Source organism: Moschus berezovskii, chromosome 10, assembly GCF_049115385.1.
Source record: "Moschus berezovskii isolate FMDL1 chromosome 10, NW_MosBer_1.0, whole genome shotgun sequence".
NCBI classification, from domain to species: domain Eukaryota; kingdom Metazoa; phylum Chordata; class Mammalia; order Artiodactyla; family Moschidae; genus Moschus; species Moschus berezovskii.
The window spans coordinates 55103172-55129673 of NC_142469.1; the positions used below are offsets into that span (position 1 = coordinate 55103172).

A 26502-nucleotide genomic window follows, 5' to 3' on the forward strand; every position below is an offset into this window, starting at 1 on the left:
TTTCTTGTTAATGCCAAATATGTTGGAAACAACCCAAATGTTCAACAAAAGAAAATATGATTGAGTAAATCCTATTACAGTCATCAATTAAAATGCTACTTTGCAGTCTTTTAAGAATGAGGCAGAGCTATAAGAACCAGACTTAAAAGATATACAGGTTATATTCTTCATTGAAAAGGCAAGCTGGGTCCTGTATATATAGCAGAATCCAGGAAAAAAAAATGCAATATATTTATATACTCATTCACTCATTTACTGAACATTTGTTAAATACCTGCTGTGTGCCAGCTTCATGGTTCTAGGTGTGGATGTAGTTAACAAATTTCTTGCCTCCATTTAGATTTTTAAGCTGGGTAGAGTAGGGTGCATAGATGTGAAAGCATATGCAACAAGTGTAAAAGTGGTTTTATAGTAGGGATGGAATTAGAGGACTTTTTAGGACATGTTCACTTTTTACCGTATAAAAATATGTGCATACATACATACAGACACACAGACACAGAATACAGACAGTTGAAATATTCAAGTAGACACACAAAAATCCAGAGATTTTAGCTAACACTCAGCTTAGAACAGCGTCAAGAATACACGTGGTTGTGAGAAGTCTGCAGCTGCCGCCACTGTTCTCTTCTCTTGCTCTGGCAGTTAGTTTACTTGTGAAGTCTTGAAAAGAATCATTCAGGGCATCATTTATGCAAAAGAGAGCTATTTTGATCATGAGATTTTTAAATAAAAATTTTAACAGCTTTATTGAGGTATGATTGACATACAAAACAGTTCATATGATTAGCATATGGGGTAAAGTGAGTTTGTGGTTAACAGTAGGTACTACTTCCCATGGTGATGCTTCCTGATCATGAGATGTTTTGATTTGGTACCTTTATATGTACATAGCTTAGTGATGTTTTTCAGGGAGCCCAGGCCACATGAGTCCATACATTCCTGGTTTGTTTGCATTGAGCTATCTGGAGATACCATGTCCATTAGCTAAAAGCATTACAAAGATAAGGCTTTCCTACAACTGTAGAGCATTAGAGGTCAAGTAAATACCATTAGTATAATTGCCAAGAGGACTATCAGTAGCATGTTTTCAAGGGAGTTTGACCAGGGCATCTTTCTTTCTTGAGCATTCCCAATTGAGGGAGAAAATAGACTGCAGGAGTGCTGCTGTATACACATGTACAAGACACACACACATTATGTACCATATATACTTTGAGGCATTCATTAAAATTCATAAATATTTTGTAAATTATGAATTTTTAATAGTATAATTTTCTATATGTAGTTTATAAACTATGATGTAAAATATATAAAATTATATATTATGTTTTAATTATATGTAATGCAATTACAAATATTCCATGTTAATAGAAGATGCAGGAACATATAATATGTTGTATGTAATATGGATATATCATATGTAAATATCCCTGGTAATTCAGCTGGTAAAGAATCACCTGCAATGCTGGTTCTATTCCTGGGTTGGGAAGATCCCCTGGAGAAGGGATAGACTACCCACTCCAGTATTCTTGGGCTTCCCTGGTGGCTCAGATGGTAAAAGAATCCACCTGCAAAGGAGAAGATCTGGGTTCAATCCCTGGGTTGGGAAGATCCACTAGAGGAGGGCGTAGCAACCCACTCTAGTATTCTTGCTTGGATAATCCCATGGACAGAGGAGCCTGGCAGGCTACAGTCCATGGGGTTGCAAAGAGTCAGACACGACTGAGCAACTCAACATAGCACAGCAATATTTAAATATATAATATATTAATTCATCCTGCACATTAGCATCTTCAGAATATAGCCAAATTCCAAGAAGGCAATGGCAAGCCACTCCAGTACTCTTGCCTAGAAAATCCCATGGATGGAGGAGCCTGGTAGGCTGCAGTCCGTGGTGTTGCTAAGGGTCGGACACGACTGAGCGACTTCACTTTCACTTTTCACTTTCACACATTGGAGAAGGAAATGGCAACCCACTCCAGTGTTCTTGCCTGGAGAATCCCAGGGACAGGAGAGCCTGGGGGGCTTCTGTCTATGGGGTCACACAGAGTCGGACACGACTGAAGTGACTTAGCAGCAGCAGCAGCAGCATGCTCATAAATCTTTGCTGACTTGCTGTTTGTTTCTCTTAAGAAAAATGTTTAAAGACCTTAGCTGGTCTTAAAAGTATATTAAAACCCTGATCTATTTGTTTAATTTTAACTTTTCCATTCTATTCCTTAGCTACTTAGGTTCCAACCAGACAGAACCAAATTTTTTCCTTCCCCAGTTTTCTTTCCAATGCCTCTTATTTTCCCATCTCTTTCAGATATGAAACTAATCTTACTTAAGTCAGAATGTATCTTTATTTTATGAGATTAAGGGTTGTAAATGCAAAATTGTATATTATCACTCCACAGATCTATCTGTTGAAAACCTACTGTTCTTTAGAATCTGCCCAGTATCACTTCTTCTGTGAAGTGTTTCCTAGTTCACCACTCAGCATGAATTCCACCTTTTCTGTGTTCCCTCTGTATTCCCTTTCTTTGCACATTTTTAGCACTTACCACAATCTTCCTTATAATTTCACAACTTGTTATAGTTAATTCTGTCTTTATTTGTGCCCCTCACTAGATTTTGATCTCCTTGACAGAATGATCTATATGAGTCTCCTCATATTTCCAGTGTATTAGTGCAGTGCAGTGTTCATAAATATTTTTATAAAAAGCAAAGTTCCTATTTTTGTTTGTTCCTGTGATTATCAGACTTTCCCAGTAGATGGCAGTGCTTCACATGGCACTTTGTGACTAACATAGACACACCATAGGGAGCTTTTCTAATGCCATGTAGATTCTGTTCAGGTTCTAAAATTACATGATGGTATTAGGTACTAAATTCAAAACATCCTTGGCATGAGAGAGATTTGGAAAAGAGAAAAGTAGAATAAAACCCAAATCTGTTGTATTTAACAGTGTTGAACTAACATTAATTGTTTTAACTAAATTTACTTTCAGTGAGTAGGGAGACTTTGTCCAAACTTAGATTTTATGTGAGGGAAAATGCTATAAAAATTTACTGCCTATTTTTTGGGTTAATGATAAAGAAGAAACTGTAAAATGTTAACTTTTTTTAGTTTTCAACTATTACTATTTTCAGATTACTCTGTATAGTGTGTAGAGTTTCAAGATGTGGTTTAAGACAAAAAGTTTCAAATTATCCATATTTAAAGGAAAATATTTCTCATTCAGACTTATAATAGATTATTTTTAGATTAAAAAGATAACAATTTTTAAATGGGGGTTTAGCAGAAAAATATCTCTAGTGTTTGCAAGGTGTCATGTATTTAACATCAAAAGACGTTAAAAATATACTCAATAAATTGTGTGTTGAATGATTTTAATACTAAAAATCACTTTCATATCCTTTCAAATCACCACCAGTAGTAAATAGAACTATGGTATAATTAAAATTATGCTAGGGTCTTCCCTGTTGGTCCCATGGCTAGGACTCCATGCTCTCAATGCAGGGGCCCTGTGTTCAATCCCTGGTCAGGGAGCTAGATCATACATGCCACAACTAAAAATTCCTACATGCTGCAACTAAAAGATCCTGCATGCTGCAATGAAGAGCAAGGTCATATGTGCCTCAAATAAGATGTAGTACAGCCAAATAAGTAAATGTATTTCAAAATAGCATTCTAATTACTGTAAAGGAGTCTAATTATAATATGTAAAGGAGACTTCTTAAGTAACAGGTAAAGTCATCTGTTCCCCTTACTTAGGGTTCCTTGACTTGGGTTGGTGTTGCTTGGGAAGCTATGTGTGTATCTCATAGTGTTTATGTAATCCTCAAATAAGCCCAGATATAACCCATTACAATGAGTAAGCAGATTCATTTTTGTCCTACTTACAGAATGAGTTTGGAAGGGACAGGGCCACATTTTCTCTCAGTTCCTGTGATATTTGTGTCAGGGAGTGTGGGACCTTGGATTTTCCCAGCCCAAGTATGCACCGTATTGAAATGTCCAAGGTGAAATCCAATGTTGGGAGCTGCTCACTTAGGTATAGTAACTTGAAGGTACTAACATGAGGCAAGCAACTTTTGACTAAGAAGGTCATAAAAAAACTGAAAAAAATAATTAAAATATTTGCTCAAATAAGTATATTCCACGAATCCCCTTATTTTATTTATGATAGCAAGAACATTAAACATTCCTAGATTTAAAAAAATAATAGTACTGTATAGTTTTTTGTTACAGATTAAGAATCTTTCTTAATGCATTCTCTTATAAAGGAATTTGGTTGAAGTTGATTAGCTTACCACATTCATTCCAAGTCATATGTACTCAAATCACATTAGTGGTTTTCAAAGTTTTTCCCAGGTAAGAAGCCCTTTTTTAAAATTAGACTTTTACATGGAAGTCTAGTAAATATATAAAAATATAGGATGAAATGGTTAGGTAGCATCACCCACTCAGTGGACATGAATTTGAGCAAACTCTGGGAGATAGTGAAAGACAGGGAAGCCTGATGTGCTGCACTCCATGGGATAGCAAAGAGTTGGACACAACTGAGCTATTGAACAACAGCAAAATACAACAGAAATTTAGAAGGAAATTTTATATGATAAAAAACTATATACACACAAATATATAAATCTATATATTCCTATCTACATACAAACACAGATATATGTGTGTAGATATAGATAGATAAAGATACACACATACCTTCTACACTTTGGATTTGATAAATTGATATAAAACCCATCCATTAGAAAGACTATTCTTCTGACACTTAGAGCTCAGTAAGTGCTCATAGAAGGAAAAGAGAGTGACAACACTCTTATTATAAAATAATGAAAGTTTACTTAGTACAGACAAATTTATAATTCAGAGTTCAAATTATGCTCTAAAATGAAACAGATATGTAGGGACTATAAATTAATTATTAAATTTTAACTGTTAGATAATATTAAATAGAATTGCTAAAAAATGGAAAAATACTGAAGTTGAAAAAATAAAATTAAATACAAAATAGAAGAACAATAAACTAGATTTATTAACTAGAGTCCTATAAAAATGTTTTTAAAGCTAGTTTTTAAAAAAGTAAAATAAACTTATAACAAATCTAATCACAAATAAGTAGAAAACCCATGAGTAAACAAAATTAGAAAGGATAAAGAAATTTTACAGAATGTTTAGAAATGAAAAAACATGAGAATACTATAAGCTGTCATCGTAAAAACATAATTGAATGAGAATGGGATAGTGTCCTGTGTTCATAATCAGTAAAATGGAGAAACTTCTTGGCATTCAAGATTTCTCACAATCATTTCTACATTTCTGTTACCTCCCTTCTCTAACTGGTACCGCTAGTGTTGCCAAGTACAGTGTCTTAAACACCTTTCTTCCTGGCCTACGTTCCTAACTACTCTTCTCTTTGAACAACAGCTGTCACCTCTGCATGTCATCTCCCTTCACTGCACCATTTTTAGAAGGTGCTACTGTTAATGGCATACACTGCAGTGTTTTCTTGTGATTTTTACAGACTTCTAAACCCCTGCTTTCCCTGAACCGCATTAAAAGCTTAATAAATGGCTGGCAAACAAATTAATCAGTGTTATCAGCAGTGTTTAGCAGCAAAATTAAAATATTACACCCTAGCAGTGAACACAAGAGGATGGCAAGAGTTAACATCAACATTTTAGGAATCAGTGAACTAAAATGGACTGGAATTAGCAAATTTAATTCAGATGACCATTATATCTACTACTATGGGCAAGAATCCCTTAGAAGAAATGGAGTAGCCCTCATAGTCAACAAGAGAATCGAAATGCAGTACTTGGGTGCAGTCTCAAAAATGACAGAAGGATCTCTGTTAATTCCCAAGGCAAACCATTCAATATCATGGTAATCCAAGTCTATACTGCAACCACTAAAGCCAAAGAAGCTGCAGTTGAACAAGTCTATGATGACCTACAAGACCTTCTAGAACTATTACCAAAAAAAGATGTCCTTTTCATCATAGGGGACTGGAATGCCAAAGTAGGAGGTCAAGAGATACCTGGGTTATCAGGCAAGTTTGGCCTTGAAGTACAAAATGAAGCAGGGCAAAAGCTAACAGAGTTTTGCCAAGAGAATGCTCCAGTCATAGCAAACACCCTCTTCCAACAACACAAGAAACGAATCTGCACATGGATATCATCAGATGGTCAATACCGAAATCAGGTTGATTATATTCTTTGCAGCCGAAGATGGAGAAGCTCTATACAGTCAGCAAAAACAAGACCTGGGGCTGAGTGTGGATCACATCATGAACTCCTTATTGCAAAATTCAGACTTAAACTGAAGAAAATAGGCAAAATCACTGGACCATTCAGGTATAACCTAAGTCAAATCCCTTACAGTTATACAGTAGAAGTGACAATAGATTTAAGAGGTTAAATGTGATAGACAGAGTGCCTGAAGAACTATGGACGAAGGTTCATGACATTGTACAGGAGGCTGTGATCAATACCATTCCCAAGAAAAAGAAATGCAAAAAGACAAAATAATTGTCTGAGGAGGCCTTAAAAATACCTGAGAAAAGAGAAGTGAAAGGCAAAAGAGAAAAGGAAAGATATATCTTCCTGAATGCAGAGTTCCAAAGAATGCCAGTAAAGGACAATAAAAGACAGAAATGGAATGGACCTAACAGAAGCAAAAGGTATTAAGAAGAGGTGGCAAGAATACACAGAAGAACTATACAAAAAAGATCTTCACAACCTAGGTAACCACAATGGTGTGATCACTCACCTAGAGCTGGATATCCTGGAATGCGAAGTCCAGTGGGCTTTACGAAGTATCACTACCAACAAAGTTAATGGAGGTGATGGAATTCCAGTTGAGCTATTTCAAATCCTAAAAGGTGATGCTGTGAAAGTGCTGCACTCAATATGCCAGCAAATTTGGAAAACTCAGCAGTAGCCACAGGACTGGAAAAGGTCAGTTTTCACTCCAATCCCAAAGAAAGGCAATGCCAAAGAATGCTCAAACTCCCGCAGAATTGCTCTCATCTCACACGCTAGTAAAGTAATACTCAAAATTCTATAAGCCAGGCTTCAGCAATATCTGAACTGTGAACTTCCAGATATTCAAAAATTTAGAAAAGGCAGAGGAAGCAGAGATCAAATTGCCAACATCCGCTGGATCATCGAAAAAGTAAGAGAGTTCCGGAAAAACATCTACTTCTGCTTTATTGATTATACCAAAGCCTTTGACTGTGTGGATCACAACAAACTGTGGAAAATTCTTCAAGAGATGGGAATTCTAGACTACATTATCTGCCTCCTGAGAAATATATCAAGATAGGTCAAGAAGCAACAATTAGAACTGGACATGGAACAACAGACTGGTTCCAGTTTAGGAAAGGAATACATCAAGACAGTATATTGTCAGTCTGCTTATTTAACTTATATGCGGAATGTCAGACTGTATGAAGCACAAACTGGAATCAAGATTGCCGGAGAAATACCAATAACCTCAGATACGCAGATGGCACCACCCTTATAGAGAAAGTAAAGAGGAACTAAGGGGCTTCCCTGGTGGCTCAGAGGTTAAAGCATCTGCCTGCAATGCGGGAGACCTGGGTTCGATCCCTGGGTTGGGAAGATCCCCTGGAGAAGGAAATGGCAACCCACTCCTGGAGAATCCCATGGACAGAGGAGCCATGGTGGGCTACAGTCCACGGGGTCCCAAAGAGTGGGACACGACTGAGAGACTTCTCTCACTCATTCCCTCAAGGAGCCTTTTAATGAGAGTGAAAGAGCTGCTTAAAGCTCAACATTCAAAAAACTAGGATCATGTCATCCGGTCCCCTCACTTCATGGCAAATAGATGTGGAAACAATAACAGATTTTATTTTGGGGGGCGCCAAAATCACTGCAGATGGTGACTGCAGCCATGAAATTAAAAGACGCTTGCTTCTTGGAAGAAAAGTTGTAACCAGCCTAGTCAGCATACTAAAAAATAGAGACATTACTTTGCTGACAAAGGTCCATATAGACGAAGTAATGGTTTTTCTAGTAGTCATGTATGAATATGAGAGTTGGACCATAAAGAAAGGTGAGCACTGAAGAGTTAATGCTTTTGAGCTGTGGTGTTAGAGAAGACTCTTGAGAGTCCCTTGGACTGCAAGATCACACCAGTCAATCCTAAAGGAAATCAACCCTGAATATTCACTGGAAGAACAGATGCTGAAGCTGAAACTCCAATACTTTGGCCACCTGATGTGAAGAGCGGACTCATTGGAGAAGACCCGCATGCTGGGAAAAATTGAAGGCAGGAGGCAAAGGGGACAACAGAGATTGAGTTGGTTGGATGACATAACCGACTGGATGGACCTGAGTTTAAGCAAGCTCCAGCTGTTGGTGATAGACAGGGAAGCCTGGCGTGCTGCAGTCCATGAGGTTGCAAAGAGTCGGATACGACTGAGAAACTGAACTGAACTGAGTGAACACAAAGAATGAAGCTTAGTACGTTCTTTGAGAATGTACTTGTGAATTTTCCCCCCAAGTTTTGGCTGTTATTCCACACAAAGTCTCCCTTACACAGTATATCATTTTAAATTTAAATTTGTAAAACACTAAAAGAATCTGCCTTAATTATTTCAGACTTTTAAATGTTTGTGTTTAAAATGAATTTGAAATTACTGAACTTGAGAATAAAGAGTTTATCCTTTAAGTGCTTGAAATTATAAGTTAACACTAAAGCCTAACACATGTCACTTGCCTTGTTACATTTTTAGGAGGAAAACAAAAGAAACCATTTAACTAATAGAATTTTCCGGTTCAGGTAATACACTAAAAATACATTTTTAATCATTCCACATGCCAAATTTAGGCCAATATTTTTCATATTATCTTTCAGACTATGTGTTGTTATTCTCAATATCTTTAGTGATCTTATTTTACTGCAAATATTTCATACTTTATACTACCAAAGCTTACTTTAAACTAAGTACAAATCCAGCCTTATACATTGTTTAATACTTATACACGTTATTTAGACATTATTTAATATAACATATAAATTAAATAATTTATTTAATATCTTACATGTTATTTAACTCCTATAGGTTGAATCCACGCAGAGTATGATAAGAATTCTTGGACTGTCTGCTACCTTACCCAACTACCTCGACGTTGCTACATTTTTACATGTTAATCCCTGCATTGGACTTTTCTTCTTTGATGGCCGTTTTCGACCTGTTCCTCTTGGACAGACATTTCTAGGGGTTAAAAGTGCAAATAAGGTAAATACTTCTTTTAAAAAATTATGCTTTTCTAGAAATATTTTTGTTGATGTATTGTTTAATACTTGTTTGACATTAGAGACTTCAGACCACCATTATGAATATGACAGCTGAGAAGAAAATCAAGCACATTTCCTCAACTATATGTAAGAGAATGTCTTCTCTCCAAAAAGCTGCTTGTAATAGTTTGCATTGCTGTTATCAGTGAATATTTTGTATTCTTAACTAAGAATACAAGTTATATATATATATTCAAGAAGTTATTTTGATAGGGTTGAAGGCAGTGAAATAATAAAAGACTCTAGTTAAATCAGTAATATATATTATGATATATTATTCGTCTAAAATAAGTAATACCATATATACAATTGAAAAATAATTTCATGATAACAACTACTAAATAGAATGTTCTGTTTAATTTGTTGTGTAATTATCAGATTAATTATATATACAAGCAGCATTTCTGAAATTCTTTTGAGATGTTCCTTAAATGTTATTGCCATATACCATTTGCATTATCAGGGTGCTTATTTTAGGCTTTTATAGAATCATGAAGGAATATTTTGCTTAAAATTTATACATTTACTAAGTTTCATGACACCTGTTTCCTACTGTGGAACAAATAGTTTTAGGAGAAGATTCGTGGGCCATATGACCTCTTTATAAAAGAAAATGAGATAGAATCATGTGTTACTGTGTCAAACTTGGTCTTTAGTGTATTATGTTACTTCTTGTCTAAAAATAATTTTCTTACTAAAATAGAGTTATTTTTACCTTACAACATTATAAATAAAATACTTAGCTTAGAAAATACTAAGAGCCAATATCACTGCAACAGTTAATATACTCTATCTGCATATTAACTAAGATATGTTTAGAATTGTGGGGAACCATTTCAAATGTATACACAAAGGATAGTTCATGATATAGTAATAGTTATGAAATGCATCTTTTCTTTGATTGTTTCAAGCGCTTTTCAGTATTGCTGCTTTTTTTTTGTTATATTTGAAAATATATCTGATTATTTAGTTTATTTTAATGTATCATTAGAACAGATGTAGAGTTGTATATAAGATTGTTCTTTCAATTTATAATTTAAATGATAGCAGATGATTATCACAGAAAAGTATAAAGTGTTTTCAGATGCTTTCAGCCATCATAAAACTTATTTTTTTCATAGAAATTGGTAAATCACTTAAAGCTAATTAAATTCTAAGTATTTTCACCACAATATGTTAGCATTGTAATTATAAAAGGAATGGTGTGAGATGTTGGAACTGTGGTAATTATTTAGAAGGTTCAGAAATTTTCAAAATTTAAAAAATGCTTTGATTACATCGTATAAATAATAAACTAATTATACATATTAGTTATAAATATGCATTTTTGTCTTACTAAAATGCATTAGTTTTACACTCAGCTGACATATACAGTTGGTAACAATTAAGCATTTCCCCAGGGTGTCGTTTAATATATTCTAACCATTGTTAATTTGTCATTTCTTATACTAAGAAATCCTTGTAGATTTTCGAAAGTTTCTTTCAGAAGCTCATGATATGTTTCAGTTGTTGTGGAAGAACATGGGAAAATAGTGTCCATGACACATCTAATTTGAAATAATGCCCTTGATCAGAATTCAGTCCAAAATTAACCAAAAAAATTGTTGAGAATTTTGTTTGGAGGCGTTTTGGTGGCTTTTTTTTTTTTTAATAATTAATGGAGAGTCAATTGTCTTGTGATTATTTCATCTTACTTAATCACTAAGTCATAAGAGTTCCAGAATGTTAAAATGTTTCCTTTATTAAAACAAAGAATCTAAATTATAGTCATTTTAGATGTATAACATTTTCATCCCATGCAAAGTCTTAATCCGTGTTAAATAGAGAGATGCAAGCTTGGTCACATGCCTGCTATTTTAAGGTAACCACCTTACATTTTTTTGGTTGGAAGTCATCTATCTCATCATTAAGAGAGAAAATGAGACCTTTTTTAAATTCATGAATTTGATACTAAATTTCCAGTCAATTTAGAAGATGTTTCTGTAGAAAAATATTTACTGAACTCCATATTCATTACAGAAATAGTAAGTTTCCTTACTATTTTGATATTCTACGGTAATATTTTGTGATTTTGAGAGTTAGGAAAACTCTGTATTTTTATGGAATAAAACAGAAGAAAAACAGCCTGAAGAATGGGCTTCTCTGGGAAAAACAGTGAAAAGAGCTTCAAAATTATTTTAAAATATCTCTAATTAGAATATTGTTCTTAAAATTTTTGTCTTTAAAAAGCTTGGCATTCTTAATAAAGTTAGTACACTGAAAGTGTTGCATGTGAGGTATTTTATTTGTAGTTTTTAGTTACATTGTTTTTACTTCCTATGGGTTGTTATGTATTATGTATTGATACTGCACTTCTTGTTTCAGCATTCTGGCTAATCTGAAAATAAAAGGAGATGCATCATAATTGGTAAAGATTTTTTGTAACTAAGCAGTTTATAATTGCTTTATTTGATTTTTTCATGTTTTAAAAACTTTAAGGTGCAACAGTTGAATAACATGGATGAAGTATGTTATGAAAGTGTTTTGAAGCAAGTAAAGGCTGGACATCAGGTACACTTTATCCTGTTTTTAGAGATCGCATAATGATTAAAATTATTAATTTTTATGGTCTTAAAAGTGTTCTTCAATTCTGAAATAATGATCCACAGGTTTTATTTCTTAGTAATATTTTAGTCCACTAGGTAACCATTTAAGTCATAAATTTTTCAAAGATAATACTATCATTCTAATATTGATAGATAGGTCATGCTGTTTTGTTTGCTATTTTTATTAAATAGATAAGAGAAAGAAGAATTTCATCCTTAAGATTTTAGATTATTTAAAAATACCAACCTTCTCTCACACATCAAAAATTTTAATTTATTTGCATAATGTAAGAAATTAAAATGTTATATTACTCTTACTGTTGTTCCATGAAGTAGTAGCAATTGAAATATACATATAATAAATTTTCATATTGTTTGGATATTAACTGCTTTTACTTTAAATTCCAAGGTTCAAGATGTTACAATCAGGATTGTTAAGAAAAATGTAGAATAATGAAAATTACTTACATAAAAGCTGCTGCTGCTGCTGTTAAGTCACTTCAGTCGTGTCTGACTCTGTGCAACCCCATAGAAGGCAGCCCACCAGGCTCCCATAAAGCTAACCAATGCCAAATTGTATATGGTTCTTCAAGTCCCTTTATCTTATTATGGGATTTTTTTTCTATGTTGTTAGCCTTTTATGGCATGTAAAATGAAATATTTTCTGGTCCTTTGTTTTAAAAATATTTTAAAAGCAGTGATATCTTTTTTTTTTCTCCAGACCAGACTAAATATTGTTTGGAGCCTCAGTATATAAAACAAAGATAAATTAGAATTGAAAGTGGAATACTGCCCACTCAGCATTCTTGATGCATTTTTTTCCTCCTTAAAGGCACAGTTTTAAAATCTAACCTCAAGAAAATGTCCTTAGTTATAGGAATAACTTTTAAGGAAAAGAAATCATGTTTAAATTGTATGAAAATATTAGTAACTTATTAATATATTTCTTGCTGCTGCTGCTAAGTCACTTCAGTCGTGTCTGACTCTGTGTGACCCCATAGACGGAAGCCCACCAGGCTCCGCCGTCCCTGGGATTCTCCAGGCAAGAACACTGGAGTGGGTTGCCATTTCCTTCTCCAATGTGTGAAAGTGAAAAGTGAAAGTGAAGTCGCTCAGTTGTGTCCGATCCTTAGCAACCCCATGGACTGCAGCCTACCAGGCTCCTCCATCCATGGGATTTTCTAGGCAAGAGTACTGGAGTGGCTTGCCATTGCCTTCTCCGAATATATTTCTTAACGATCAATAAATACCTGAAACTGCTAAAATTACCTTATACTTATTATCTCATTGACTTCTCTCAGGAGCCAATGAGGCAGACACTGTTATCCTAATTTCTCAGTTAAGATGAGATGCTGTGCTGAATGAAGTAACATATTGCCTTTGTTTTACTCGTGCACTTACAAATATGACCATGTAAGTGTAGCATCTTGGCTAACCATGGTCTCATATCACTTTATTTAGATTTATTTTATAGCTTTGGTCCTCTTTGATCCTCATTAGAGAACTGCTTTGTGGGGTTGCATTATTTATCATGTACAAGTAAAGAAGTATAAAAAACCAATATTCTTTCTTTAATACAAAAATATTACCAAATACTACCAGTTTATTCTTGGTCTGGAGACAGAAAACTTTTCTGGAAAGGGCCAGATGGTAAATATTTTAGACTTTGTGGGGTTTATGTTGCAGGTACTCACCTCTGCTGTTGTAGCATGAAAGGAGCCATGGGCAATATAGGAACAATTGGTATCGGGGACCTGCCTCAATATGGACCCGGGTATCCTCGGGATGAACGGCGTTGGCATCAGCGAGAGAGAGAGAGAGACAGGGGCTGATCATTCCTTGGTTTACGCAGGAAACCAATAAAACCCCAGCACAGGGTTTGCTCTGTTTACGTAGGCCGCAGGCGCCCTCTTGAATCACTGGAGGCACCCCACCAGGGCACCCCCTCGAGTGGGTCTTAGAAGCCCAGGCAGATAAGTAAACGCAGAGGGCCCAGCGCTTCAAGGATCTCAACCAGAAAAAGGAGAATAGAGAAAAGGACGGAAAAGAGAAAGAATGACACGGGGAGACCAAGCTTCAGTGAGCAAGGCCCAAAACTTTATTTTCCAGTGCTGCTTTTATACCCTAAGTTGTGCACATAAAAAATAGAGAAAGGGAGGTATAGAGTCACGCCAAAATCACGCAGGGTCAGCAATCTTGACCCTTATCAGGATCAGGGCTTATTTAGGTGGTTTACATCATCTTCTGGTCAGGAGGCCTGCTAACAGTTTATGGCCCTCTCTCCTAACAAAGGTTAGCTAGCTAGAAAAAGGCTTATATTCTTTCAAGGTGATTTTCCTAAAGTCAGGCACTATTCTCCAAAGACACATGACAAGGTTACTTTCTTATAAGGCAAGGGTGTAGTGAGCTACAAGAAAAGAATTTATTAACTTAAGATCTGATGTGGTTAAATCAAAGGCTACTACTTATTTTCTCTATATGTGATTAATATATTTCCAAGGATACAATAGAAAATATGGAAACTTTGCAGCAAGCATTGATTCAACAATGAAATCTTTTTTAGTACTATTCTAATGATTTTAACTTCTTCAACAAATTCCTGTATTTTAGAATATTAGGCTTTCTGTCCTTGCATGGCTGGGAGGCTGTAAACAGTCACATTTGTAGTTGTAAGAGCCCGGACAAACTTGTCATGCAAGTTAGAAAGCTATCAGAGGGGCTTGGATTGGAACACTCCTATTAAGCCGAGGAGAACTTTTTAACTACAGCTCTGAATTAATGTTTTCAGAGAAAGGTGGTTGGGGGGAAGCCCCCGTAAGTATTAGAGGACTTGGTAAGAGGCATAAGATAGTAAGGCAGTCAGACTCCCGTTTTCTTTGGGGTAGATGCTCAGGTAAGTCCATGGGGTTCCTCGAGTCCTGATTAGCCTTTGCCCGTCAGGCCTCTTCCCCAGTTGACCTTTGCCACGGGTAGGATTTCCCTCGCTGGCTCCTGGCAAATTGGGCATGGCTATGTTCCAATAAAACTTTATTTACAAGAACAGGAACAGATGCATTCAACTTGCAGGCTGTAGTGTACCAACCTTTGTTCTAGAGTTCCTCATGAGATTTATTTGTGGCAAATGTCTGATGATCCTAAAATGCTATCTTGAGAAACTTTTGGTAGCATTTCACAGAAAATCCTAAAACAAAGCAATATGTTGCATAGCCACCAGTGTTTGCACCAATTCTGTAAAAGAACAGGATAAATTAAGTGTAATTAGCTAGATGTTACCACCATGGACATTTATTTCCAACTTTTATATTATAGAAGATATCAACTATATTATTAGCTAAGGAATCTAGCTCTGGAGCCTATGTCATATTAGAAATATTCAGTAAATATTTCAATGTTTTCTCCATTAATTTTTTTTAATTGACTTTTTTTTAGAACAATTTTGGGTTCACAGCAAAACTGAGCAGGAAGTAGAAAGAGTTCTCATACACCCCTTACCCTGGCACACGCACAAATTCCTCCACCATCAACTTATCCTCCACCAGTGTGACACTTTGGTTTCAGTCAATGAGCTCATGTTGACACATCAGTATCACCTAAAGTCCCATCGGTTACATTAGGGTTCACTCTTGGTGTTGTACTTTCTATGGGTTTGGACAATGTATCCACCATTATAGTGTCATACAGAAAATTTCACTGCCCTGAAAGCCCTCTCTTCTCAACTGATTCATCCTTCCTTCCCCTTAACCATTGGTGACCATTCATCTTTTCATTGTCTCTGTAGTTTTGTGTGTTCCAGAATGTCATTAGTTGGAATCATATAAGATTGTAGCCTTTTGTAGTTTATAGCCTTTTCAGATTGGTTTCTTTCATAATATGTGTTTGAGATAACTCCCTGCTTTTTCATGACTTGATAGCTTGTTTTTTTTAGCACTTAATAGTATTCCATTGTCTGGATGTACCACAATTTATGTGTACATAACAGCTTTGAACAAATTTTATGTGGACTTTAGTTTTCACTTCCTTTGGGTATATACCAAGGAGTGTAATTGCAAGATCAATGTTTATTAAACTACTTCAGCCTTTCTCCATATAATCTTATGTTATAAAATATGTCTTTTAAAAAAATAAAATGCAGCTTTGTTCCTAAATATTGGGAAATATAATGGTTGTATCTTCTATTGTAGGTAGATAAAAGTCCAGGTAAATATATTTAAAGAACCCTAGGAAGATTATATCCTCTTCCTCTTCTGGCATAGTTTGTTCTCGGGCTGTTACATGTCCCTCTAGAAATCACAAAGTTCAAATGCTGGCTGGGCATGTTTGGTCAGTAGAGATTAGATCTCACTGCCAGCCCTTTCATTCTTAGTGGTTCCATCCGTTGCATTACTTTTCAAAACAATAACTGCCATAGGGCAGGCACTTGCAGTAGTAAGTTCAGACCAGACAAAGGTGAGATGGAGAGTGAGGTTCACAGTGCCGGTTCCTGTTTAGAAAGGACAGACTAAGCTGGGAAGCGTCAAGGGAGGCTTCAGCTGGTCAGGGGCTGGCTACTTATAAGGCAGGAGGAACCCAGGAATGGAGAGAGTGCAAAACTAAGGCAGAAGTTGCACACATGCATTACCTCCCGTTTTTTGGGTGCATGTCACGGTGTCCACAATCACTAGCCTTTTAAGGTTACATGACCCAAGCTGTCTCCTTTCTGTACACTTTGGTCTGGCTAAAAATGCACTGTGGGTGACTCTGTAAAGTGTGGTTGGAGTTTAAGAACCCAATCGCACTCCTGGGCATACACACCGAGGAAACCAGAGTTGAAAGAGACACATGTACTCCAACGTTCACTGCAGCACTGTTTATAATAGCCAAGACATGGAAGCAACCTAGATGTCCGTCTGCAGACGAATGGATAAGAAAGCTCTGGTACATATACACAATGGAGTATTATTCAGCCATTAAAAAGAATACATTTGAATCAGTTCTAATGAGGTGGATGAAACTGGAGCCTATTATACAGAGTGAAGTAAGCCAGAAAGAAAAACACCAATACAACATACTAATGCATATATATGGAATTTAGAAAGATGCAAATGATAATCCTGTATACGAGACAGCAAAAGAGACACAGATGCATAAATCAGTCTTTGGGACTCGGTGGGAGAGGGTGAGGGTGGGATGATTTGGGAGAATGTCATTGAAACACGTATGTTGTCATATGTGAAATGAATCACTAGTTCAGGGTCAATGCATGTTATAGGATGCTCGGGGCTGGCATGGGGGGATGACCCAGAGGGAGGATAAAGGGAGGAGGGAGGTGGGAGGGGGGTTCAGGAGGGGGAACTTATGTAAACCCGGGGCGAATTCATTTCAATGTATGGCAAAACCAACCAACATAATATTGTAAAATAATTTGCCTCCAATAAAAAATAAATTAATTACAAAAAAAAAAAAAGAACCCACCGGAACCCATCAGTATCAGTTCCTATCCAAATATATGCTCACATCCCTCTGCCCTAAGAAGTAGAGTTTAGGCTGCAGGTCTCACAGTTTCTGTCTCAATGACTAGTGATGATGTTTGTTTTCTATAATAGTAGGACTTTCTTCAGTTCTACACATACCTACATATCCATTTACTTTTTTAGATTATAAAACTAAAATAACAGTATTAAAATTTTTTCATAGTTCTACTATTATTTTACCATTTCAAATTATTATTATAATTTTTATTCATGGCCTGCTGGTCTTTTTTAATCCATTTGCACATGTACCTTTTAATTTTCCTCATTCAAACATAATTTTAATTATTAGTTACAGTCCATTGCTAAATTATAATTACACTGTATATACAGTTTTATATTCACTGTTTTCCTTAATGAATAGTAAATATTTTTCATTGTTTCTCCATGGTCTTCTCAATGTTATTGTCTGTAAGAGACAGAAGGGAGTTTTTGTTCAAGTTCTAAGTTTTAGATGCTGTGTAAGTCACTTTGGACTTTTAAATCTTCATAATCTTCTAATATAAGCATTAAATCTCCTTTTGTTAAAAGAGAAAATGAACATAAGACATGTTAAGCAGCTTCTCAAAGTCATACAGCTAGTAAAAGGTCACACCAGGATTGAAATACAAGCTTATGTTGATAAAAATACACAGCATCTTCAGTACTTTACACTGTCACTTTACCATTAAGCCAGCATCAGCTGTTCTCATTATTGGTTATCCCACCATTATTGAGTACATTAAATGTTTGTGACTTGCTCTTATTAAAGATGTGCTAAGTTGCTTCAGTCATGTCTGACTCTGCAGCCCTAGCAACTGTCATCTACCAGGCTCCTATGTCCATGGGATTCTCCAGGCAAGAATACTGGAGTAGGTTGCCATGCCCTTCTCCAGGGGATCTTCCCAACCCAGGGATTGAACCTGTGTCTCTTAAGTCTCCTGCATTGACAGGTGGATTCTTTACCACTAATGCCACCTGGGAAGTCCCTTATTAAGGACAGCGCTGCTGTAGTGATCATCTTTCTATTATTTTTTCTGTTGAAACATTTACTTAAGTTGTCTAAAATAAGATTATGGCACAAATGATCACATTTTGTGATCTTACCCTGTGATCCTATAATGCACTCCAAATGGGTTATCACATTTTGTTGTCATAGCAGACCTACAAAAGATTTTACAAACGTATACCATGTCCTTCTGAATAATTTTATCAAGTTGTGTGTTGTAGGTTATGATCTGACTGTGTGTGTGTCATTTTGAATTTGTTTTACAATTTTAAGGTGTATAAGACCGTGTGTTTTACCAGTGAAATTTTTTTTAAGTATCTACAATTACCTCTAAATTATGATTACAAAAACACATGTTTTACATACCATATTGTTTGTGCTTTGCTTTGGATGTGCTGCTACTTTCAATTAGAAAAACATGTTCTTCCCTGTGTTTTTTGCTTCATGTGTGACCCTGTGGTCTTTGGCCTCTGTAATTACATCTTTAAAATGTTTAATATAAAATATGATTAATATACTGATAACAGAGAGTGACCAGTAAAAGAGTTTAAACAAATTTAACCTTTTGGCACTCCATAAAGTAAAAATGAGGAGGGGAAAAAAATAACTGAATTCTACCATTCAGAGAGAGTGTTGGTGTATGTCCTTCTATTTCTTAAAATGCATTTTACGCCCTTAATTTTCCGATTTCTCTATTTTCTCTACCTAAAGATATGATAGAAAAATAAATGGAAACAGTAACATGTAAATAAACACTTAAAGATGTCAGATTTTAAAAGTTTAATCACTGTTCTGTGCAGTGTTCTTTTTTTTTTAGGATTTGTGTTCCAGTGGAACAGGTCCTACTAAGTAAGACTGGGTTATAAGGAAATATTGTTGGTTAAGTTCCTAGTGTGGTGTCATGTACATGGGGACTCTGTGATTAATAGGATTTCACTGTGATAAATTGCTTATCTTCAGAGATCCTTAGTTTACTAAGGATGCTGGGAAATAATGAATGCATGAGGACTGTGGCCCATTAGTTGATATTTGCCTCTAATATTACTGGTATTACAAATGCCCAGGCCAATACCTTCAGATGTTAAGTACTATGTTGTTGGTTGTTAAGGCAGCATCTTAGTCTTTTACATTAATGTGATCATTTCAGTTAAAAGCTCTTTTACAACACAGTTTGAGAACAAACCTCTTTTTCATTTCTTTAAATTATCTGCATTATGTATGTAACTTTGGGAAAGTTGCCCAAAACTAAAATCTTTTTCTGTTTCAGTCTTTTCAAAAGGATCGTTCTGTCTGTTTAAATCTTCTATTTGCAAGTTTCTCTGCCAAATACTGTTTGGCTTAGAAGTTCAGTTAGCTTGATAGGTGGCAGCTTCTGCTGATTGTCTTTGTAACATGTCCAGAACTGGGATTGAAAAGTGTGTATGCTTGGAAAAGAGGACTGTCATGCATTTTGACTTTGGAAGCTGAGGTAGACACCTATTTCAACAAGGCTAGCGATCTTTGACTGAATCCATCACGCAAGAATTGCTATTAATACTTCATGGTAGTCTTTGATTACTAAGGCTCATGTGGAAGTTTGTTTTCAGGCCCTTGCTTTCCCTCACTGGATTATTTTTCTTTTCTCTCCTTGAAAAAACGCCTTCACTAAGCTGTGGTCCTCTCCTTTTATTAGAAGGTTAACAGAGAACTCCCCAGTGGAGCAGAGTTTAAAGTTTCATTTTTTCCCTCATGATTGAGGTTGAGTATAATGTTATCCTAGCCACTTGTTGTCTTTGTGTAAGGTTCCAAGTGATAAATTCCAACAAATGAGTTTGTATCCATCTGTCAGAAAATGAAAAATAGATAATTCAACAATCTTTTAACTTATTATCTCAAAAACTGACAGCTAAATTAACTCTTCAGTTATATTATTCTGCCTAACTCTAGTGACTGAAAGGTCTAACTATATGCACTTCATTCTAAGAAATTCTTCTGTATTAATGTTTTGTTTTACATATGAAAGTGCAGTAAATTGTGTGTGTGTGTGTGTGTGTGTGTGTGTGTGTATGTACAGAGAGAGACACAAAGAGAAATAGGCAGACAGAGAGCTTTGGTCTGGAATTCAGTTATAACTAACTGCACATTAGTGCATTGTTATTAAGCAGCCAGTATATATTTGATAAATGTACTTTTCTTTTTATTAAGGGAGCATAAGTTATTTCTTATAGGGCTGTGTACCTAACAAACTGTAGCTTTATTTTATTACCTTTTAAATATATCTTAGCAGTTAGTGTACAGTAGTAAATAATTGTAAGTCAGTGTGTTTTAGTTCAGGAAAACATTCAATTTTTTTTTTTTTGGCTACCACCTCATGACCTGCCACCTTGCCAACTAGTTAAAAAATTCTTTCAATGACTATTCCTTGACTTTGTTTGCCTTCAAGTTGTTTCATATTTTGGATTTTCTCTCTCGTTGTGGTTCCCCTAAACAATTTTATTAGAGCAACTACTTTTCAGACCATTATTAAGACTAAAAATATGTGTCCATTTAAAAAAAAATAAAACTCTCAGGCAAATAAATACTTTTCATGCTGAGAATTAAGTTTCCTCTTATATATATAAATGAATTAATTTTGTTTCTCTCCACTTAGATTTAATTAGAACAGAGCAAATTTCATATTCAAAAGCCATGCTGATGGTCTCTGATCATAATGTTCCATGGGTTTCAGTATACCAATCATCCAAACTTGCGTGTTCATGTACTTAATAGATTTCATGTGCAACTTTGTCTTAAAAGTATTAAAAGCAGTAGGAGGCAGTTGTGTTCCACTCAAGCATGTGTGATGACAGATGGAGAAAATCTTTTCATGTTGACTTTTCAACAGTCATACTCTGCAAGACTTCAAGCTCTTCTTGGCTATTGGGAAATTAAAAGTTGGCGATTCAGCCTTTAATTTTGATCCATCTGCTCAAACTAATGAGACGTCTCATTTGTAAGCTTCTCTTTGCATTACCAAATGCAAGTACAGCTTTATCATTCCTGTTAATAATTCCCCTCCTCCTGTGTAACTCGCAGAATGGGAAAATAATTGATGCCTTAACCCTATTGAGATTTTTCTAGTTATACAAACTTTGTTACAGTGATAGGAAAAGAAATTAGAAACTGCCTGAGAGGTTATAGCATATTTTTTAAGTTTATTTGTTCTTTTTTCACATTATCAAAATGTTAAGATCTTACTCAATAGCTTCTTACTCAAAGTCTACCTCCAGTTTCAAGAGTAAAAGGTTTTGCAGTATTAAAAAGAAAAAACTAGCTTCAACCTTGGATTAATGCTAAACATCAGCTTTTCCTTATTCACATATGTGCCTTTTTCTTCATTATTTGTAAGTTTTTCATAGATATATATGTTTCTAGTAAGAAACCACCTTAAAAATTGACTAATAATTATGTATTAATTTATTACTGTCTGAAGGAAATTCTTTGTTTTTTAGCATTAAATTATAGTTTATCTAAAAGTAATTATGTCCAGTTAAAAAAAACTACTTTGCTAACTTTAATAATGGAATTTTTCCAGTGACCCTTTGCCTAAAAAGTTTTCTTCCTCCAGGTACAAGCATCTCTCATCCTTGGTACTAATGGTTTTGTCATATCAAATTTGTCTGCAGCATGAATTTTATAGGTAAATTATTTCAGAGCTTCTTTCTTTTCTGCCTTCTTTGCTTCCTTCCTTCCCCAAACTTTGACATAACCCCCAAGGAATATAAGAGCAAAATTCATATTCAAGCCCCATTGTGTCCATATTCAAGCTCAGTTGTGTCCAGCTCTTTGCAACCTTGCGGTCTGTAGCCCACTAGGCTCCTTTGTCCATGGGATTTCCCAGGTAAGAATGCTGGAGTGGGTTGCCATTTCCTCCTTCAGGGGATCTTCCCGACTCAGAGATTGAACCTGGATCTCCTTTGTCTCCTTCACTGCAGGCAGATTCTTTACCTTCTGAGCCAATATGAACAAAATTTATAAGGAGGGGACATTTTAACAATTATGAGCATAAGAATTAAGGACATTTCTCCTTCATCTTTGCTGCTAAAGATGGTAGTACTAAAGAAATATTTCAGGTGTTTTCTAAGTATAAGAAACACTAAAGGAAGCATTCACTAAACCTCTACCTTTGGGGAAAAGAAAAACAAAAACCCTCCCTACCTACCAGAAGTAACCTCTGATGAGTCTGCTATCAAATTGACATTTCCTTATTCTTCCTTATTTCACAGGCAAAAATTAGTTTTTGATATTGTCGTGTTCTATATTTTATGTTTTAATCAGTATTATTAGGGTTTGTTTAGATTTTTTTTTCATCTTCTCTCAGTATGATTTCCATAGTATATCTGTGTACATTTAGTTAAAATGAAGACCAAAACAGAACATTCTCATTACCATAGAAGGAATTTATGGTATGACATAATGAAAATGTAACAAAGAAAACTGAATTATAATTATATTTAGAAGTCAAAAATTTTAAATTAGACAGTATAGCTCAGGGGAAATAGTTTCTTAGCACTGTCAGCTGCAAGGTTGATCCTGTGATCCCTGTACTGCATATTTTGGTCATGCCTAACTTAGGAACATGGAAAATGATGTCAGCCGAGGCATTCTGCTCTTTCCCCTGCCAAAGCCAAAGGGAGTTTCAACTAAATATTAAGTCAAAGCAAAACTTGATACATGCTTAATGAAAGTTTTGTTTTGTTTTTTTTTAAGTGAAACTCCCTTATGACAGTCACTCACAGTTGAGAATAAAATAATCAAAGGGATTACAAAGAGGTTATAAAGTGGAAGTAGTTGCAAAATGCCAGTTTTTCTTTGTGCTTTTCTTTTCTGGCTCTTGTAATACAAAACTCACCTTCCTTTTCTTTACCTTCTAACCTTTTGGGTCATCTTTTTTCATTGTCTGTAGCCTTTAGTGGATCAGTGCTTCATCTTGCTAGACTTCTGGTTGATGAATAACTCCCTTTTGGTACAGAGAAAGCAATAAGTCACCACATATTCAGGACCCCACGAGGCAGGACCTAAGCCTTATACTTAGGTCAAATGATTCCTTCTCTACCTGGCTTGTTCCTAGACCCTCTTAAAATTTAGCACTGTTTCTTGTATCATTCCATCCCAGTTAATGACCTTTATGAAATAACTTATATATTTATATTCCTAACCCAGAGCTCTTCCCTGAGCTCAATCTAGATCCATATTATCCTGGCTGGCCTCTCCTCCCGGATATCACAAATGCAGTATTCCAAACCAAGTACATAATTTCCCCCCTCTAAACCAATGGTTATTTCTTCCATTATTCCTTGGTCCAGTTCAGTGAATGGCGTAACTATAGAGAGAGTTCTGTAAAACAGAAACCTAAAAGTCACCCTAGTCAGCTCTCTCCTGTGTTCTCATTTCTGGTCCCTCATTAAGACCTGTTGATTTGACCTGCCTCTTAAGTCTTCTCATTTCTTTCCATCACTTTCTTTTGTACCATCACCTCCAGCACCTGATCCAGGTACCCGTCTTGTTATCCATGACACCTCTTAGCTGCTTTGCCTCTCTTAACTCTTCCTTCTATGTCCATTCTGGCCTTGCTCTAGCTGTTCTGTCCACTGGAGCTGTAGCCTTTCAAGGTACAGCTGCAGAATGACACATGAGTACTTAACGCTCCTTTGAAAGGGCCCAGGGGGTCCCTGTATTGTTTGGCCGTTACCTCCTTTCATTTTCACCACATGGGTGTCTTTCCCTCATCTCCCACCTCCCATCTTCCTGGCCTTCTTTCTTTTAGAGATGCTCTGTAACTTGCCCCTGTGTAACTTGTTCTCTCTGCCTCACACATTCTTCCGTATTCTCCACTTAGTTGTTCTCTACTAAATCCTTTAGATTTCATCTTTCTTAAAGAAACCTTTTTTTTTTACCTCTTTTTCTTTACCCTGTTATGAACTATACAATAACACAATGTATGTCTTCTTCCTATTTCTTACTATAGATTTACATTTTTCCTGGCTGTTTTTGATTAATAACCACTTTTCAGTGGAAGATTGTAAGTCACATAGGAAAGGGGCCATCTGTGCTCCGGCTCATAGTCATATTATCATGGCCTTACCAGTACCTAGCACACAGTTGATGTTCACATATTGTGTGACCAATAAGTTAAGGGAAGATATGGTAGTCTTTGTAAGTCTTAACTTATTCTTAAAGGATTAGGGAGCAACCAACTTCAAAGAAAATAATAATTAGATCCACAGGAAGCCGAACCTCCAGGCTGAGGAAAGAACACCTGGAGAAGTGGAATGACATCAAAGATTGCTTTGATTGCTTTCTTAAGGAATTTTTTCCTCCCTGTAGTCTATAAAGATCAATGAAAGAATGCTCGTGTTCTCCTTAAAAATATTTCATTACATACATTTATTCTTAATATTATTTCATGTATTTATAGTCTTCTCTGTTAGAAGTACTAAATTATCTCATTTTCTCCTAAAATAAAATGTCCACGTGACTTAGCTATTTTTCGTGATATGGATAGCATTTGTGCCACCAGTTATTTTAAGTTAATATGTTCTTTCTTTTATTTCTACTCATTAAGCCCTAGAGGAGTAACTTTTGAACCCTTTTAAAATTTTACAGTTTTAAGAAAGCGAAGTTTCTGAACTATAGTTTACCAAAGGAGTACTCAGTTATACTCTTGAGATTTTATCAGTTTCTTTGTTAGCTTTGTAATGTTTTCTTCATTTGCACAGGGAATACTTTTTGATGAGGAATATAAGTATTGCGTTTCCCATCATTGTTCTTAACATTACTTTTTTGCTAAGTCTTCAAGGACTTTTATTACTAAAATAACATTCTTATACCAATTGAATCAACACAAATATGTAAAAAAAAAAGACTAATGAATTACTTTTTCCTCACCTCCCCTCACTTCCGTGCCCTTGCCCCTGAGTGCCAGTTTTCTCCTGGCGCATACGGACATATACAAGTATGTACATACCTTTAGGCGTTTGAACTTTTTAATGTTGGTAATCAGTGGTTTCTAGAATTTCAGCACAAATTGTTCAAGCACATGGAACAGTTTGTCTCAGAATGACTTTTAGAAGTTTTTAGGATATAAACTAAATTTTCATCTATCTTTATACAGCCTATAGGTCTTCAGCCAAAAGATCAAAAGAAAAAAAACTACTGTGTATAATCTTGGAATAAATTTGGAAGTAATACAAGTGGTTTTACTTTCCTGAAACTGGTTTTATTTTTATATGTTGAATCAGTAAAATTTCCTTATAGAAGTTATCACCATTTCTACCCATTTTCTCCTTCTCTGTGTCTTCTTTGTTGCCCCCCTTCATATTTAAGGAGAAAAATATGAAGATAGTACAAGTTTTGCTTTGTCCTCTTATAGGTACTGTTACCATATTATTATATAATTTTCCTGTTAGATCTGTACAACTGTAACTATCAGACTTTGCATATATGCTTTATGCAAGTAGCCAGTGTATAAATGCATGTTTTACGTGAAAAGTAAAGTTAGTTAAATTGTATATAATTTGTTACAAATTTTATTATTTGAAAGATTCAATATAGATCTACAGATGATTTAAATAAAATATTCCAAACTTAGGAAGTGAATTTATTTGATTATTTGGTAATTTATTGATGTAATTTTTGTAATTGCAATATTAAATTACAGTAAATGTATAATTATCAGGAAGCATTGACTATTTTGTGGTATTTACTTTTGTCAAATACTCTGTATATTTGGAATTTTCACTAATTCTGTTTGAACAATAATATAAGTAATTAAAATAACAGTGTAAAATAAACAAATGTAAACTATGAAACATGGTTTAAATTTACATTTGTTTCATAGTTTACATTTATGTTTATTTTACACTATGTTATTTTTATTACTTATATTATTGTTCAAATAACAGTAATGATATAGATTTGGGAAGTACTAAAACAGCATTTGCAGAGAAGGCAATGGCACCCCACTCCAGTACTCTTGCCTGGGAAATCCCATGGATGGAGAAACCTGGTGGGCTGCAGTACATGGGGTCACTAAGAGTCGGACACGACTGAGCGACCTCACTTTCACTT

At 35.3% G+C, this 26502-nt stretch overlaps 1 protein-coding gene across 2 annotated transcripts in view; it reads left to right on the forward strand.

Moving 5' to 3' along the window:
* The window catches only part of ASCC3 (activating signal cointegrator 1 complex subunit 3), a 352215-nt gene that overhangs the window by 139993 nt on the left and 185720 nt on the right, over window positions 1-26502 (forward strand). For both annotated transcript variants that reach the window (XM_088840691.1, XM_088840692.1), the window contains 2 exons: window positions 9099-9275; window positions 11813-11884. In XM_088840691.1, coding sequence (XP_088696817.1) covers window positions 9099-9275; window positions 11813-11884 — 249 coding nt within the window. The remainder of the gene's footprint in view (window positions 1-9098; window positions 9276-11812; window positions 11885-26502) is intronic.